The sequence below is a fragment of the Rhinatrema bivittatum genome, chromosome 8 (assembly GCF_901001135.1).
Source record: "Rhinatrema bivittatum chromosome 8, aRhiBiv1.1, whole genome shotgun sequence".
In the NCBI taxonomy this organism is placed as follows: domain Eukaryota; kingdom Metazoa; phylum Chordata; class Amphibia; order Gymnophiona; family Rhinatrematidae; genus Rhinatrema; species Rhinatrema bivittatum.
In genome coordinates, this window is record NC_042622.1 from 166,185,352 (window position 1) to 166,200,695 (window position 15,344).

The following is a 15,344-nucleotide window of genomic DNA, read 5'->3' on the forward strand; positions in this document are numbered from 1 at the left end:
CCAGTGGTACTACTTTGTATAGAACGGAAAACAGGAATTTAATGGTCTTAAGGTGGCCAAACAGGAGGATAAAGTGACAGCCAGAAAGATGCTTTGTCTGCATAGGGAGAGGAATGGTCAGCAGAAAAAGGGAGGTGATATTGCCCCTGTGTAGGTTCAGGAGACCGCACCTTCCAAAAAAATGGAGTCAGTCCAGAGGGTGGCTACTAAAATGGTCAGAGGTCTTTCTTCAAAAGCAGATGGGATAGACTTAAAGATCTAAATATGTACACCCTGGAGGAAAGGTGAGATATGATAGAGACATTCAAATATCTCAAATGTTACGGCTATGGCTGCTGTGCAACCGCCTCACCACCAGGGGTCCCTCTAGAGCTGGATCTCCTGACAGGCCCAGTCCATCTCCCTTCTCCTCTCTATGTTCTGGGCTGTCCCTTATAACCCTGCCTGACAGTTCCCTCAGTGCTTTGGCATCGAGCTCGCCTGGGCTCCCTGCTCTAGCCTTCCTTGCTTGCTGTGCATTTGGTCCCTGGACCTTCCCTTGCCTTGCGTGGCCTTCGGGCCTTATTCCTTGCCTTGCGCGGCCTTCGGGCCTTATTCCTTGCCTTGCCTTGCGCGGCCTTCGGGCCTTATTCTTTGCCTTGCCTTGCCTTGCGCGGCCTTCGGGCCTTATTCCTTGCCTTGTCTTGCCTTGCCTTGTGTGACCTACAGGCCTTCTGTGTGTGTGTGGCCTACGGGCCTTCTGACCTGCCTTGCCCTGCTTACGGTGTGTGGCCTACGGGCCTTCGGTGTGTGTGTGTGGCCTACGGGCCTTCTCTGCCTTGCCCTGCTTACTGTGTGTGGCCTACGGGCCTTCTGTGTGTGTGTGGCCTACGGGCCTTCTGACCTGCCTTGCCCTGACCCAGCCTGAACCCAGACACTGCTACTTGCCACCTGCCCTGACCCAGCCTAGACCCAGACACTGCTACTTGCCGCCTGCCCTGACCCAGCCTGGACCCAGACACTGCTACTTGCTGCCTGCCCTGACCCAGCCTGGAACCAGACACTGTTTCTAGCCATTCCTGTCTCTCTCCACCTGGAGCCACCCTGCTGGGTGGTGTTCACGACTCCTGACCGGAGCCCAAGCGTAACAGTATGCCGAAGCCACCAATTTCCAGGGGAAGAGATAGGTCTGTGTGCTAAACCGGTGAGTCAACTTTTTCACTATTACAAGATGCCTCCTTCTTCAAAGTTTTATACCTGCAATTCCTGTCAGACCTTGAATTACCCAAGCTATCAGAACTGCCTAGCCTGTCAACTTGCTGGTCAGGAACACTGGACATGCAGTAACTGCAATAAGAGAAATGTCTCTGTCTACCAAGAGTGTTTAAACTGTTCTACTCCAAAGCCAGGATGGTGGAAATGTTCATGTATTCCCAGCCTATTACCACCAGGCAAACCGTGCCCCTGTTGTTCAGCTACAGAACCAGCTGCTTCATTAGGGAGAACAGTCAGCTCTACTACCGTGTGTTCAGCTTCTGGCCCAGTTAACAACATTATTTCATGTAACAGTTTATGGATTAAGCATTCTAGCACTTCATCTCTGGACACTTTGGAAAAAACTTGCTCTGAAAATCTCAGAACTCACCGGGTTAAGAAGCCTTTGATAACCTCCACGCTAGAGCACCAGAAACAGAAGCAGAGGGAAGTAATTAACTCTAGCAGGGCTCTGCTCCCCACAGCTGCCAAGTGGACACTAACGTGCACCTTCCCTAGACGTCCTAGAACTGCCTGTGCCTTTTCTAAACTGCTCCTCCAGAAACAAAATCAGGAGCGTCAGACTTTGGCTCGAGGTATCAAGCCCACGGCAGTACAATCTGTGTCTTCCATGCACACTACTTCTAACCTTGCTACTCTGCCATCTGAACCTGCTGCACAACCCCAAGAAGAGTCTGGGCCTGCTGTTTCGCCCCAAGAGGGGTCTGAGTCTCCTGCACTACCCCGAGAAGAGCCTGAGTCTGCTGAACCGGTCCTGCTGCCGCCCCTGGAGGGGTCCGAACCGGCCCTGCTGCCGCCCCTGGAGGGGTCCGAACCGGTCCTGCTGCCGCCCCTGGAGGGGCTCGAACCGGTCCTGCTGCCGCCCCTGGAGGGGTCCGAACCGGTCCTACTGACAGACTTTCTAACTCAGCCATCTGAGCCTGCTGAACCGGCCCTGCTGCCATCCTCGGAGGGGTCCGAACCGGCCCTGCTGCCATCCTCGGAGGGGTCCACACCGGTCCTGCTGACAGACTTTCTGACTCAGCCATCTGAGCCTGCTGATCCGGTCCTGCTGCCGCCCCTGGAGGGGCCCGAACCGGTCCTGCTGCCGCCCCTGGAGGGGTCCGAACCGGTCCTACTGACAGACTTTCTGACTCAGCCATCTGAGTCTGCTGATCCGGTCCTGCTGCCGCCCCTGGAGGGGTCCGAACCGGTCCTACTGACAGACTTTCTTACTCAGCCATCTGAGCCTGCCGAGCCGGTCCTGCTGCCGCCCCCGGAAGGGCTCGAGCCGGTCCTGCTGCCGTCCCTGGAGGGGTCCGAACCGGGCCTGCTGCCGTCCCCGGAGGGGTCCAAACCAGTCCTATTGACAGACTTCCTGACTCAGCCATCTGAGTCTGCTGAACCGGTCCTGCTGCCACCCCTGGAGGGGTCCATACCGGTCCTGCTGCCGCCCCCGGAGGGGTCCGAACCGGGCCTACCAACAGACTTTGTTACTCAACTATCTGAGCCTGCTGTACCGGTCCAGCTGCCGCCCCTGGAGGGGTCCATACCGGTCCAGCTGCCTCCCCGAGAGGGGTCCGTACCGGTCCTGCTGCTGCCCCCGGAGGGGTCCGAACCGGGCCTGCCAACTGACTTTGTTACTCAACTATCTGAGCCTGCTGTACCGGCCCAGCTGCCTCCCTGGGAGGGGTCTGTACCGGCCCAGCTGCCTCCCCGGGAGGGGTCCGTACCGGTCCTGCTGCCGCCCCTGGAGGGGTCCGTACCGGTCCTGCTGCCGCCCCCGGAGGGGTCCGAACCGGGTCTGCCAACTGACTTTGTTACTCAACTATCTGAGCCTGCTGTACTGGTCCAGCTGCCGCCCTTGGAGGGGTCTGTACCGGTCCTGATGCCGACCTTGGAAGGGTCCGGACCGGCCCTACTGTCGCCTCCAGGAGGGGTTATGGACTATTTTGCTGCCCCAGGTTGGGGTTGTGTCTGCCTTATCACCCCAGGTGGGGTTATGGACTGCCTTACTGCCTCGGGAAGGAGTTGAACCTGCCGCATCACCCCCGGAGTGGTCTCACGTTATTATTGATTACCTCCTGCACAGATGGGATCCAGGAGGAGGGGGAGGCCTTGAGGGGGGGGTACTGTTACGGCTATGGCTGCTGTGCAACCGCCTCACCACCAGGGGTCCCTCTAGAGCTGGATCTCCTGACAGGCCCAGTCCATCTCCCTTCTCCTCTCTATGTTCTGGGCTGTCCCTTATAACCCTGCCTGACAGTTCCCTCAGTGCTTCGGCATCGAGCTCGCCTGGGCTCCCTGCTCTAGCCTTCCTTGCTTGCTGTGCATTTGGTCCCTGGACCTTCCCTTGCCTTGCGCGGCCTTCGGGCCTTATTCCTTGCCTTGCCTTGCCTTGCGCGGCCTTCGGGCCTTATTCCTTGCCTTGCCTTGCCTTGCGCGGCCTTCGGGCCTTATTCCTTGCCTTGCCTTGCCTTGCGCGGCCTTCGGGCCTTATTCCTTGCCTTGTCTTGCCTTGCCTTGTGTGACCTACAGGCCTTCTGTGTGTGTGTGGCCTACGGGCCTTCTGACCTGCCTTGCCCTGCTTATGGTGTGTGGCCTACGGGCCTTCTCTGCCTTGCCCTGCTTACTGTGTGTGGCCTACGGGCCTTCTGTGTGTGTGTGGCCTACGGGCCTTCTGACCTGCCTTGCCCTGACCCAGCCTGAACCCAGACACTGCTACTTGCCACCTGCCCTGACCCAGCCTAGACCCAGACACTGCTACTTGCCGCCTGCCCTGACCCAGCCTGGACCCAGACACTGCTACTTGCTGCCTGCCCTGACCCAGCCTGGAACCAGACACTGTTTCTAGCCATTCCTGTCTCTCTCCACCTGGAGCCACCCTGCTGGGTGGTGTTCACGACTCCTGACCGGAGCCCAAGCGCAACATCAAAGGTCTCCATGCACAGGAGGTGAGCCTCTTTCAATGGAAAGGAGGCCCTAGAACAAGGGGTCATGAGATGAGGTTGAAAAGGGATAGACTCAGGAGTAATTTTAGGAAATATTTCTTTATAGGGAGGGTGGTGGTGGATGTGTGAAACAGCCTCCCAATGGAAGTGGTGGAGACAAAATCAGTATCTGAATTCAAGGAAGCATGGGATAAATACAGGGGATCTCTAAGGGAGTAATGGGAATTAAAATGCTAAATTAATTGGATGGATGGGCCATACGGGCTTTTTCTGCCATCGTGTTGCTATGTAATGGTTACCTATACGTTCTCAAAGCTTTGACTAGCAGCAGTAAAAGGCCTTCAAAGGCTGGCTGTGCTCTGCACTCTCAGGCTGTCTGTCTTTCATCTACACAGACCTGCCAGATAGAAGATGTTCTAGCCCTGTCTGTTTCTGGCACATATTCCTCCCGTCTGTCTGTAAGCCTCCTCTCTACTCCCTCCCACATACCACACACATGCGCTACCTTGCTGCACACAGACACCCACTACTAAGATGCGGGCACTTACATGGACAAGCATGCTTACTATACACAGAAATGCACACACAAACACACACATGCTGTGCACACACGGGAGCAGCACATTATGAACAAGGAATTGCATGCCTGCAAGTCCATGACTTTCCTGCTCTAAAGGACAGGTAGTGGGGGAGGGGGCTGGGCCAGAACCGTGAGAGCACAGTGACCCTGGCAGCGACAGCTCAGGGTGTTGGAAACATTTCCCAGACCAGTACAGGGCATGACGGTGTAGAAAGGGAGTCATGGCCTGGTGCCAATATTGCCTTCTGTCAGGGACAGACTAAGAGTACTATGGGCCGCACTGCACCCATTACCTTTACCCAATCCTGTATGCGTCCCCATCTAGGCCTGAGTCTAGGCGACTGCGCCATCTGTAACCCCCCACCCCATCACGATCTGCTCTGATGCCAGTAACTGAGATCAGGACCAGCACAGCTCCAGCAATCAGCAGAACAAGGCAACGCCTGCTGACGGGGGGGGGGGGGGGGGGCAAGACAGTGGCGAGTTCAGCCTTGGAAGCAGTGAGCTGGTCTCACCACACACAACCTTCCCTGCGAGGAGGGACAAGGGGAAAGGGACTTCAAATGCTGCCACCAGGCAAGGAAACGCCATGTCTGGGCCGGAAGCGCCTGGCTGCTGGAGGTGGATGCTTGTAAGCACAGTGCATTATTTAAGAGATTTAAAGGCGTACAGAGCAGCAGAGCTGGCACAGACCTCAGGGCAGGAAATACAGAGAGAGAAGGGCACAGCCCTGACACAGGCAGGGAGAAGGACTGGGAGCAGCTGCAGCTTGCTCCACCCCCCCAGCTCAGAGTACAGAATGGGAAGAAGGCTGCAATATGGCTGCCCAGAGCAGAAGCAGCGCGTATGACTGTATAGTGATAGGAGCTGGCATCCAGGGCTCCTTCACTGCCTATCACCTCTCCAAGCTCAGAAGGCGCACCTTACTACTGGAGCAGGTAGAGTGAATGCCTCTCTCCCCCCCAGGAGGCGGCCATCGATCCTGGGGGCCAAGACAAGCCTTCCAGAAAGAGGGGGAAAATGCTGAAGTGCCAGTCCAGTGTGCTGACCCCAGGTGATAGCATGAGACAGCTGATGGGGGGGTGAGGGAGGAAGAGTTCCTTAAAGTCAGGCTGCGTCCCGTCCCGGCAGCTGGAAGGTCGGGGGGCATAGGTTACACTCTGCTCTCTGCTCCAAACATGAAGGCGATACATGCAGCCACTTCTGGTACAAGGCTGCCGGAGAAGCGACACGGGCTAATTGTAAACCTCGTCACGCAGAGCCGCTGTGGTAGAAAGTTATTATTCCATAGAGTCCCTCTGAACGGAGCCCAGCTCAAGACAGTGTGTCCCAGAATCCTGTTAATTAACCCATGTCACTGCTGCGCTGGGGCGGAGATGGAGCCGGGGAGCACTGCACTGCAGGAGTGATTGGGGGTGTCAGTTTAATTTCAGCAAGAGGCACAGAATCAATAGCAGAGGGGAAGTTTTCCTTCACACCCTCACTATGGCAGAAAACACCATCACCTAAGCAGGGTGAGACTGAGGTGGGGGGGGGGGACGTTCGTTCCACAGCAATTTTGGGACATGTTGAGAAATCACGAATATTTCCTCAGCTGTTGATTTTTCCGGCAAAGGAACCGTGAGCCTATATCCAGGGACGTGCCAGGTTATGTGGGGGCAGCAGAAGGAGCAGGCCTTTCAGGTCCCAGATAATGCGCTCAGCGATCAATTGGCCCTCCCGGTCTGCCTGGTTGTCTTCCTGGCTGGTTCTCTGCCACTTTGGCTAGATAAGAAGATTCCCGTTCCCCACAGGCTCCTTCCACCAGCCGGGCACCTCTTCCGAATGGCAGGAGCCACCTGATGGCAGCCTAGCCTGGGTCGGGCTCCCGCATCCATCCTGCAGTGGCTGGTGACAGCATTACTCGGGTCCAGATGCTGGGGGCAGGTTTGTGGTCTCAGCCTAGGGCAGGCAGAGTGAAGCGCCCGCTAGGAAAAGCTCGGTGAGTGCATGACAGCAGCGTGGGGCTTCTGGGAAAACAGCTCTGTACAGAGGTGTGGAATATGCCAGAACCTCTTCTGACAGAGGTCTAAAAAGAGAAGTTTAAGGCCACCTACCAGAGGTTTTCCTTTCCAATCATTGTACCTGCCTTTGGGAGACGGAGGTTTCAGGTTAGGTCAGCAGCAAGGGCTTCTGCTCTGACAGTCTTGAGGCTGTAAGAGGGAACGGCAGATCCCTGCTCCTCAGTGCATTCACAGTCTTGCTTGCCCAGCAGCAGCCTAACTGCTGCCCTGGTGTCATTTGCACTTGCCAGCCGATTTTATCCTGCTGGTCTCGCAGCTCCACTCCCTGCAGCTGGGCACTCTGCAGGATGCTGCATTCTCTGCTTCCACCCTGTCAAAGCCTGAGGAAGGAAGGCTGGAAAAGTCTTAGCTGACAACAGAGAGAACAAACTTTGCATGAATCTCCACAGTCCAGGCCCCTTCTCTTTCAAGGGTCAGAGTCCAAAGTGCAGTTTTGTTTGTTCCTCTTAGCAGACAGAGCATGAAGACCCAGCCTGTTCCATTCGCAATGCCATCTGTCAGAGCTCAGCACGGTGACCCCCCCTGCCACCCAGCTAGGGTTTCCAACTGGCTCCAGATTTTCAGGACAGGTTGATCCAGTCCTGGTTTTACCCCATTGCATGCTCGGACGTGCTCTGATTTCCTGTTGTATTCCCTAAGAAAAGCATGACTATAAATATTTGCAAGCAGGGGAGTAAAACCAGGACCTGAGCAACCTATCCTGAAAAGCTGAAGCAAGTTGGCAACCCTACACCCAGCACAAGATTCTAGTACAGGACTCCCTGGCAGCAAAATGTCTCCTGGACAGAGAGTCCCTGCCCAGCACCAGCTCTGGTGCCCTCAATATGACATGATAAATCCAGGTGTGCTTGTATCAGTGCTAAAAAGTGTAAAATCGGCTGGCTGAGATGCAAAACTCAATTAGCTATTGTCATGTGACCGCAGGTTCTAGGATGCCTTCTGGTCCATCAGCCAGCAGATCAGAGGTCTTGGCTTAGATGGAGAGTAGCTTGTGCCAGCATGAACCAGGTAGTCAATTCCTAGCAAGGCTTCCAAGACTGCACTTCCTGCAACCCTAAGATACCTGGGCTCTCACTTGGTCCCTCTATTAGTCTGAACACACACTAATATCGCCTTCAGTGCTAATGACAATCTTTCTCCCCCTTCAGATGTCAACGTCTAGTGCCAAAGGTCACTCCAGTCTCCCTATAGCTACCGTCAGATTACCCATAGGTATTGCCAGTAAGACCACACTTAGTGCCTGGAATAAACGTTTGCAAGCCTAAGAACTCTTTTCCCAGCATTCTCAATCCCCTCTGGGCCTTGCTTTAATTCCCCCTTCCTTAAGGCAAGCACATAGCACACTTTGAAACCAGCTTCCTTTTAAAAAAGGTTTATTTAATTCTTCACAACCAGTACAGCCTCATATTCAAGCGGTGACATCCTTTAAAGCTCACAGCTAAAGCACCTAAGGGACATCTTTCGATTCGCTACAGGTTCTCGCTAGCAATTTGCTAGAACGCATTACTTCAGTGTTTTAACTCTACAAACAGAAAGACTGAATGCTGGTGGATGCAGTTTCCCAAATCAGAAAGTTATCTAGCACAGGTACCCACAGACAGAACTAGAATGTTTAAATGCATTTATCACCTTTCAATACCGTGAGAGGGGACATCCTGGGCTCAGGGTTATTCAGGAGTCCCCCTAAACCCCTTGCTAGGAGTTTCTTAGAGAGCACAGCCATTATCAGGCTTTCAAGCTTCTGCATTCCTTACAACCATGAGGCTGCACTTTTCCGGAAGTGCCGGAGAACTCTCAGCCTTAATGTCAGCTTGAAGTCCACAGCACCCTGGAAGGCCACTAACTCTGGTGCCAGCAGAGCCTGAACCCAGGCTCTCAGTTAGTGCTAATTAAGCTGTTTCAGGTTTAGCTCCCACTTAAAGCAATGCAGGCTCTCTCAGCAATACCACTAAGCCAGCTCACAGGTCTTACTTAAACCTAATTGTTTATATTTCAGGAGGTCTTGCTCTTATACATTCGCCAGCAATTCAGTTCTAAAAACATTTTCATTCAGCACAATTCAAACTTCCCTAGGGCTGTCTCTCCTCCCAGCTCAAGCATTTCTATATATCTGCTCTAGTTTTGCAAGCTTCTAATAATTAATGCAACCCAATCTTAATGCCATCTCCCAAAAAATAAAAAACCCACAGGATTGTTTTAGAACCAGCCCTGGTTCTTCCTTCTCCTTAGAGTGTTGCTCCATGGAGCTCTGCTTCTCTTCCCTGGTTACCTCAGCTCCACCCCTTTATAGATCCTATAAGCCAATTGGTGAGAGTCCACTGAGTCATGTGATTCTGATCCGCTAAGCAAAGCTTCTCGCCACACTGTGGGCAGGGGTAGCTGGGAACTGTAGTCCCAATGGAGACCATCTTAGCCTTTATATGCCCAGCCAATCCTCCTTTGCGCACCCTGCGGGATGCAGGGTCGCATCAGTTGCTGTTTATTGTTTTGTGGGGGGGGGCCACTGTGCCTTCCTCCCCGATTTGTTTGTTCTGGGTTGAAATATGGCCTTTATATGCCCAGTCAATCCTCCTTTGCGCACCCTGCGGGATGCAGGGTCGCATCAGTTGATGTTTACTGTATTGTGGGGGGGCGGCCAATGTGCCTTCCTCCCCGATTTGTTTGTTCTGGGTTGAAATATGGCCTTTATATGCCCAGTTTTACTCCCAGAGTCTGCTGTCTTATATCTTTATACTTTCTTTCTTGCGCAGGGACTAATACAATCATCACACTACATATACGTTAAAAAGACAAGAGCTGAAAACATGCAGAGTTGGTGCATCTTGCTCCTAGTCTGGCGATATTCAAGATTGGTTTTAAATCCCAAACTCCTGCCTCTTGCTGCTCTTTACCCTCTCATGTTAAACATGTTTTTCTGTAACAGTTAAGTGATTGCTAGAAATGATTTGTCTTGTCTGTAAGCTCCATGGAGCAGGGACTGTCTCAGTATAGAACGGAGAATGTGCACTGGTGCTACAGAAGATTTAAGGAGTAGCAACCCCATGTACAGGTTTATCCAGGTGTCCCTGGCAGTAATGGAATATTTTTATTTAGCTCACACCTTTTCATTGGTAGCTCAGGGTGAGTTACAGTCAGGTGGTGCAAGTATTTCCCCATCCCCAGAGGGCTCACAATCTAAGTCTGTACCTAAGACACTGGAGGGTGAAGTGACTTGCCCAAGGTCACAAGGAGCATAACCTTCTCTCTCTCTCATACACTCAGTTCCTCCTCCCTCACTCCCGTGGAAGCTCTCATGGTCAAACCCGGATCACCCGCAGAGCCTACAACCAGGATTTCTACACAAAGATGATGGCAGAGTGTTACCAGCTATGGGCACAGCTGGAGAGAGAAAGCAACACCAGGCTGTACAGGTGAGGTATTGACTCACTCCTCAGTGATAAATAATCCAGCATCCAGATCCAACAGAGGAAGGGAGAAGGGCCGCATGCTACATACAACACCTCTGGTCTCACGCTCCCAGCCCCAGGCAATTCTCTTTCTGGTAACAGACGATTAGACGCAAAGGCTTAACTAAAGAAAGAGAGGATGCAGGAGAGACCTTTAATAAGCTTCTCTCACTCACAACTCCTCCTCCAATTGCAGCACTGAGATATCTCCCCACCCCCAATACACACATCTCTGCCAATGCACCTCACTCCTGCCCTACATTACCCTCCTGCTATAGCATTACTGAGACCATCTCTCATACACAGCTCTCTGCCAATGCACCTCACTCCTGCCCTGCAGTACCCTCCTGCTATAGTATTACTGAGACCCTCTCTCTCACACACAGCTCTCTGCCAATGCACCTCACTCCTGCCCTGCAGTACCCTCCTGCTATAGTATTACTGAGACCCTCTCTCACACACACACACACCTCTCTGCCAATGCACCTCACTCCTGCCCTTCAGTACCCTCCTGCGATTGCATTACTGAGACCCTCTCTCACACACACACACCTCTCTGCCAATGCACCTCATTCCTGCCCTGCAGTACCCTCCTGCTATAGCATTACTGAGACCATCTCTCACACACAGCTCTCGGCCAATGCACCTCACTCCTGCCCTTCAGTACCCTCCTGCTATAGCATTACTGAGACCCTCTCTCACACACACCTCTCTGCCAATGCACCTCACTCCTGCCCTTCAGTACCCTCCTGCTATAGCATTACTGAGACCCTCTCTCACACACACCTCTCTGCCAATGCACCTCACTCCTGCCCTTCAGTACCCTCCTGCTATAGCATTACTGAGACCATCTCTCACACACAGCTCTCTGCCAATGCACCTCACTCCTGCCCTGCATTACCCTCCTGCTATAGCATTACTGAGACCCTCTCTCACACACACACACACCTCTCTGCCAATGCACCTCACTCCTGCCCTTCAGTACCCTCCTGCGATAGCATTACTGAGACCCTCTCTCACACACACACACCTCTCTGCCAATGCACCTCATTCCTGCCCTGCAGTACCCTCCTGCTATAGCATTACTGAGACCATCTCTCACACACAGCTCTCGGCCAATGCACCTCACTCCTGCCCTTCAGTACCCTCCTGCTATAGCATTACTGAGACCCTCTCTCACACACACCTCTCTGCCAATGCACCTCACTCCTGCCCTTCAGTACCCTCCTGCTATAGCATTACTGAGACCCTCTCTCACACACACCTCTCTGCCAATGCACCTCACTCCTGCCCTTCAGTACCCTCCTGCTATAGCATTACTGAGACCATCTCTCACACACAGCTCTCTGCCAATGCACCTCACTCCTGCCCTGCATTACCCTCCTGCTATAGCATTACTGAGACCCTCTCTCTCATACACACCTCTCTGCCAATGCACCTCATTCCTGCCCTGCAGTAACCTCCTGCTATAGCATTACTGAGACCCTCTCTGCCAATGCACCTCACTCCTGCCCTGCAGTACCCTCCTGCTATAGCATTACTGAGACCCTCTCTCTCACACACACCTCTCTGCCAATGCACCTCACTCCTGCCCTGCAGTACCCTCCTGCTATAGCATTACTGAGACCCTCTCTCTCACACACACCTCTCTGCCAATGCACCTCACTCCTGCCCTTCAGTACCCTCCTGCTATAGCATTACTGAGACCCTCTCTCTCACACACACACCTCTCTGCCAATGCACTTCACTCCTGCCCTGCAGTAACCTCCTGCTATAGCATTACTGAGACCCTCTCTCTCACACACACATCTCTGCCAATGCACCTCATTCCTGCCCTGCAGTACCCTCCTGCTATAGCATTACTGAGACCCTCTCTCTCACACACACCTCTCTGCCAATGCACCTCATTCCTGCCCTGCAGTATCCGTCTGCTATTCCAGTTCTGATTTTTATGCTAGGTCTGGTACCACAGCTGATACTCTCCTCTGCATCTTTGTTACTGTTCATTTACATCGGGGTGGGCAACTCCAGTCCTGAGGGCTCCTAACAGGTTGGGTTTTCAGGATAGCCCTCATGAATATGCATGAGATAGATTTGCATGCATATTGTCTCAATTGCATTATTGGAAAGGAAGCTGTTGAACTCAGGCTCATGATATGAAACTCCCAAGGTGGAAGACTCAGGAACAACATTAGGAGATATTTCTTCACGATGAGGGAGGTGGATGCCTGGAATGCCCTCCTGGAAGAGGTGGTGAAGATGGGAAGAGTCATGGAATTCAAAAGTGTGTGGGATAAACACAGAGGATCCTTTGTGGTAGAGGATGGACATGAAGAGAAGGGGTAACCTCTGGTAACTTTTAGAGTAACATTTCTGCATGGGATGACTTTCAGCGAGCAGCAGTTACAGCCCTAAACACCTTACTGGGCAGACTGGATGAACCATTTTAGTCCTTATCTGCCATCATTTATTATGCCTGCAGGTCTATCTCATGCATATTCATTAGGGTTATCCTGAAAAGCCAATCAGTTAGGGGCCCCTGGGACCGGCGTTGCCCACCTCTGATTGCCAGTGCCTCTGAGCTGTGCTCTCGTCTCTCCCTGGCTCTGCAGACAGACAGGGCTGCTGCTTCTTGGGCCTGAGGAGGACCCTGAATTTCACAGCACGTGGAGGAGCCTGGTTCAGAATCGGGTACCGTGCCAGTACCTCACAGCCCAGGAGGTCCAGAAGAGATTCCCTGGAGTCTGCCTCCAGCTGGGGGAAGCCGCGTTCATCGATCAGACTGCAGGAGTCCTTTACGCAGACAGGGCCCTCAGGGCTGTGCAGGTAACCGGACTGCCACTTTCTCTTCCTTCCTCTGCCAGACTGTGCAGGGACAGCTGCTAGTCATAACTGCACAGGACTTTATGTCCTGGCAAATAATCCTGCCAGCTTAACAGCACTGAACCGTGCATCCCAATCCCTCTCCATGCCAAAGTATCTGCAGCCTTAAAAGCCATCTCCAATGCCCTTTTCCACAGTTTTACTGCATGATATCAGGATTTACTTCTTTCAGGCCGATACAGTACAGTGCGCACTGTTAGCCTGCGTTTGGCTGCGCGTTTTCGACGCGCTATTTTTTACCCCTTATACAGTAAGGGGTAATAGAGCGTCAAACGCGCGGCCAACCCCCCCCCCCGGAAACTAATAGCGCCCGCAATATGCAAATGCATGTTGATGGCCCGATTAGTTATTCCCGCGCGATACAGAAAGTAAAATGTACAGCCAAGCTGCACATTTTAATTTCTGCCGGCACCGGGAGAGTGTATAGAAAAGCAGAAAAAACTGCTTTTCTGTACACCCTCTGACTTAATATCATAGCGATATTAAGTCGGAGGCCCCAAAAAAAAAAAAAAATTTTTTTTAATGCACCGCGGATCGGAAGACAGATGCTCAATTATGCCAGCATCTGTTTTCCGAACCCGTGGCTGGCAGCGGGTTTGAGAACCGATGCCGGAAAAATTGAGCGTCGGCTGTCAAACCCGCTGACAGCCGCTGCTCCTGTCAAAAAGGAGGCGCTAGGGACGTGCTAGTGTCCCTAGCACCTCTTTTTACCGCGGGCCCTCATTTAAATACTTGATCGCGAGCCCAGGAGAGTGGCCTGGGCGCGTGTTGGGAGAGCGGGTGCTCGCCTTGGAGTGCCGGCTCTCCCACGGGATTTACTGTATCGGCCCGTTTATTAGTAACCACTCGCTTGTGACTCAGCAGGTAAGGGGGAATTCTGGGAAAGGTTCTCCAAAGCCCAGGTATAACCATAAAGTGAGCTTTTCTGACACACGGCTGCTAACTCTTCCCACTTCAAGGCTGGAGTATTCTGTTTTGGGCAGGGGATTTGTGGGTGAGATAATTAGTGGTAAAATGCCATGATCTAGGGCGTGATATAACAGCACTCCATGCAGTGCCATTCAGCGTAGGCCAGGGGCCTCCTCTCTGAAGGGCTTTCTTCTTACTGTCCTGTCTTCTTCTGCCTCAGGATTTGTTCTGTTCCTTTGGAGGAGCCATCCACGATGGTGAGAAAGTGGTTGACATAAAGCCAGGATCTGTGGTTACCGTGACAACCACATCAGGGGTATATCAAGCAAAGAGCCTGGTAATCACAGCAGGCCCTTGGACTAACAAGCTTGTGGCTCCTCTGGGGCTGCGGCTGCCTCTTCAGGTGAGTGCTATCCGTGGTGACTCCAAGGCAATTCCTGTGGCATGGAAATACACCAGGAGTGGAGGGGTCTCTGAAAGGTACACATTAAATGGAAACCAGTAACCCAGGGATAAAGATACACAGGCCAATACAGTAAAGCGCGGCCGCGGTTACCCTGTTTCTAACCCGCTTTGTACACACAATTTGGCCGCGTAAGTCTAACCCGCGATTCAGTATCCGGTTTTACGCGTCCTTACCGCTTCTTGAAATCGACATGTATATGATATGTTAATGATCGGATTAGCTATTCCCTCCGATACAGTAACGTGCGCCCCGATTATCACCTTTTTAACCAGCTGTTTTGCCGCGTCTTTAACCTGCTAATTTACCGCCTACCCTGACCCTGGCGTTAGTGTGGTGAACTTAGCCGCCCAGTCCCAAACCAACCCAATCCACTGAAAAAAATGCTTCTCGCACAAGGGGGAAAACGTTTTACAAAAAATAAAGCAAGGCGCAGGGCGAAAATCATTTCTGGATTACGCTCGGGCATCGGGGATTGCCAGCTTGACAAGCGTCAGGCAAGCCCCAGCAGAGAGAGACGAAATTTCACGGGCAAACTTTCCCCCAGCCCCCGCTCACCTGCCCTGGCCGCGGACACGCAAGCCCCCAGCAGCAGCAGCAGCAGCAGAAGGGCGTCCATGGATGCCGGTCTCCCGTGCGGGCGCGCTGACAGCTCTGGAGCAGCCCCAGTCCTCTCTCCCCTCCTCCCGAGGCGCGCACCGCAGCTCCCCTGCCTCCCGGGGGCAGCCGGCGGTGAGAGCGGCTTCAGCAGCCCGGGGCGGATCGGGCGCTCCCCATGCAAGGCGGCTTCCAGCAGTCCATGCGCCTGTACGCCCA

At 53.2% G+C, this 15,344-nt stretch overlaps 1 protein-coding gene across 4 annotated transcripts in view; it reads left to right on the top strand.

Annotated features, from left to right (window-relative positions):
- Positions 1–5,289: 5,289 nt before the first annotated feature.
- The window catches only part of PIPOX (pipecolic acid and sarcosine oxidase), a 51,961-nt gene continuing 41,906 nt past the window's right edge, over positions 5,290–15,344 (top strand). For 2 of the 4 annotated variants that reach the window (XM_029612709.1, XM_029612707.1), the window contains exons 1-4: positions 5,533–5,702; positions 10,089–10,237; positions 12,886–13,099; positions 14,286–14,468. In XM_029612709.1, the coding sequence (XP_029468569.1) occupies positions 5,583–5,702; positions 10,089–10,237; positions 12,886–13,099; positions 14,286–14,468 (666 nt within the window). In that variant the 5' untranslated portion in view covers positions 5,533–5,582. Of the gene's footprint in view, positions 5,396–5,532; positions 5,819–10,088; positions 10,238–12,885; positions 13,100–14,285; positions 14,469–15,344 lie in introns of those variants that run through there. The other 2 variants (XM_029612708.1, XM_029612710.1) reach the window with 2 other exon arrangements.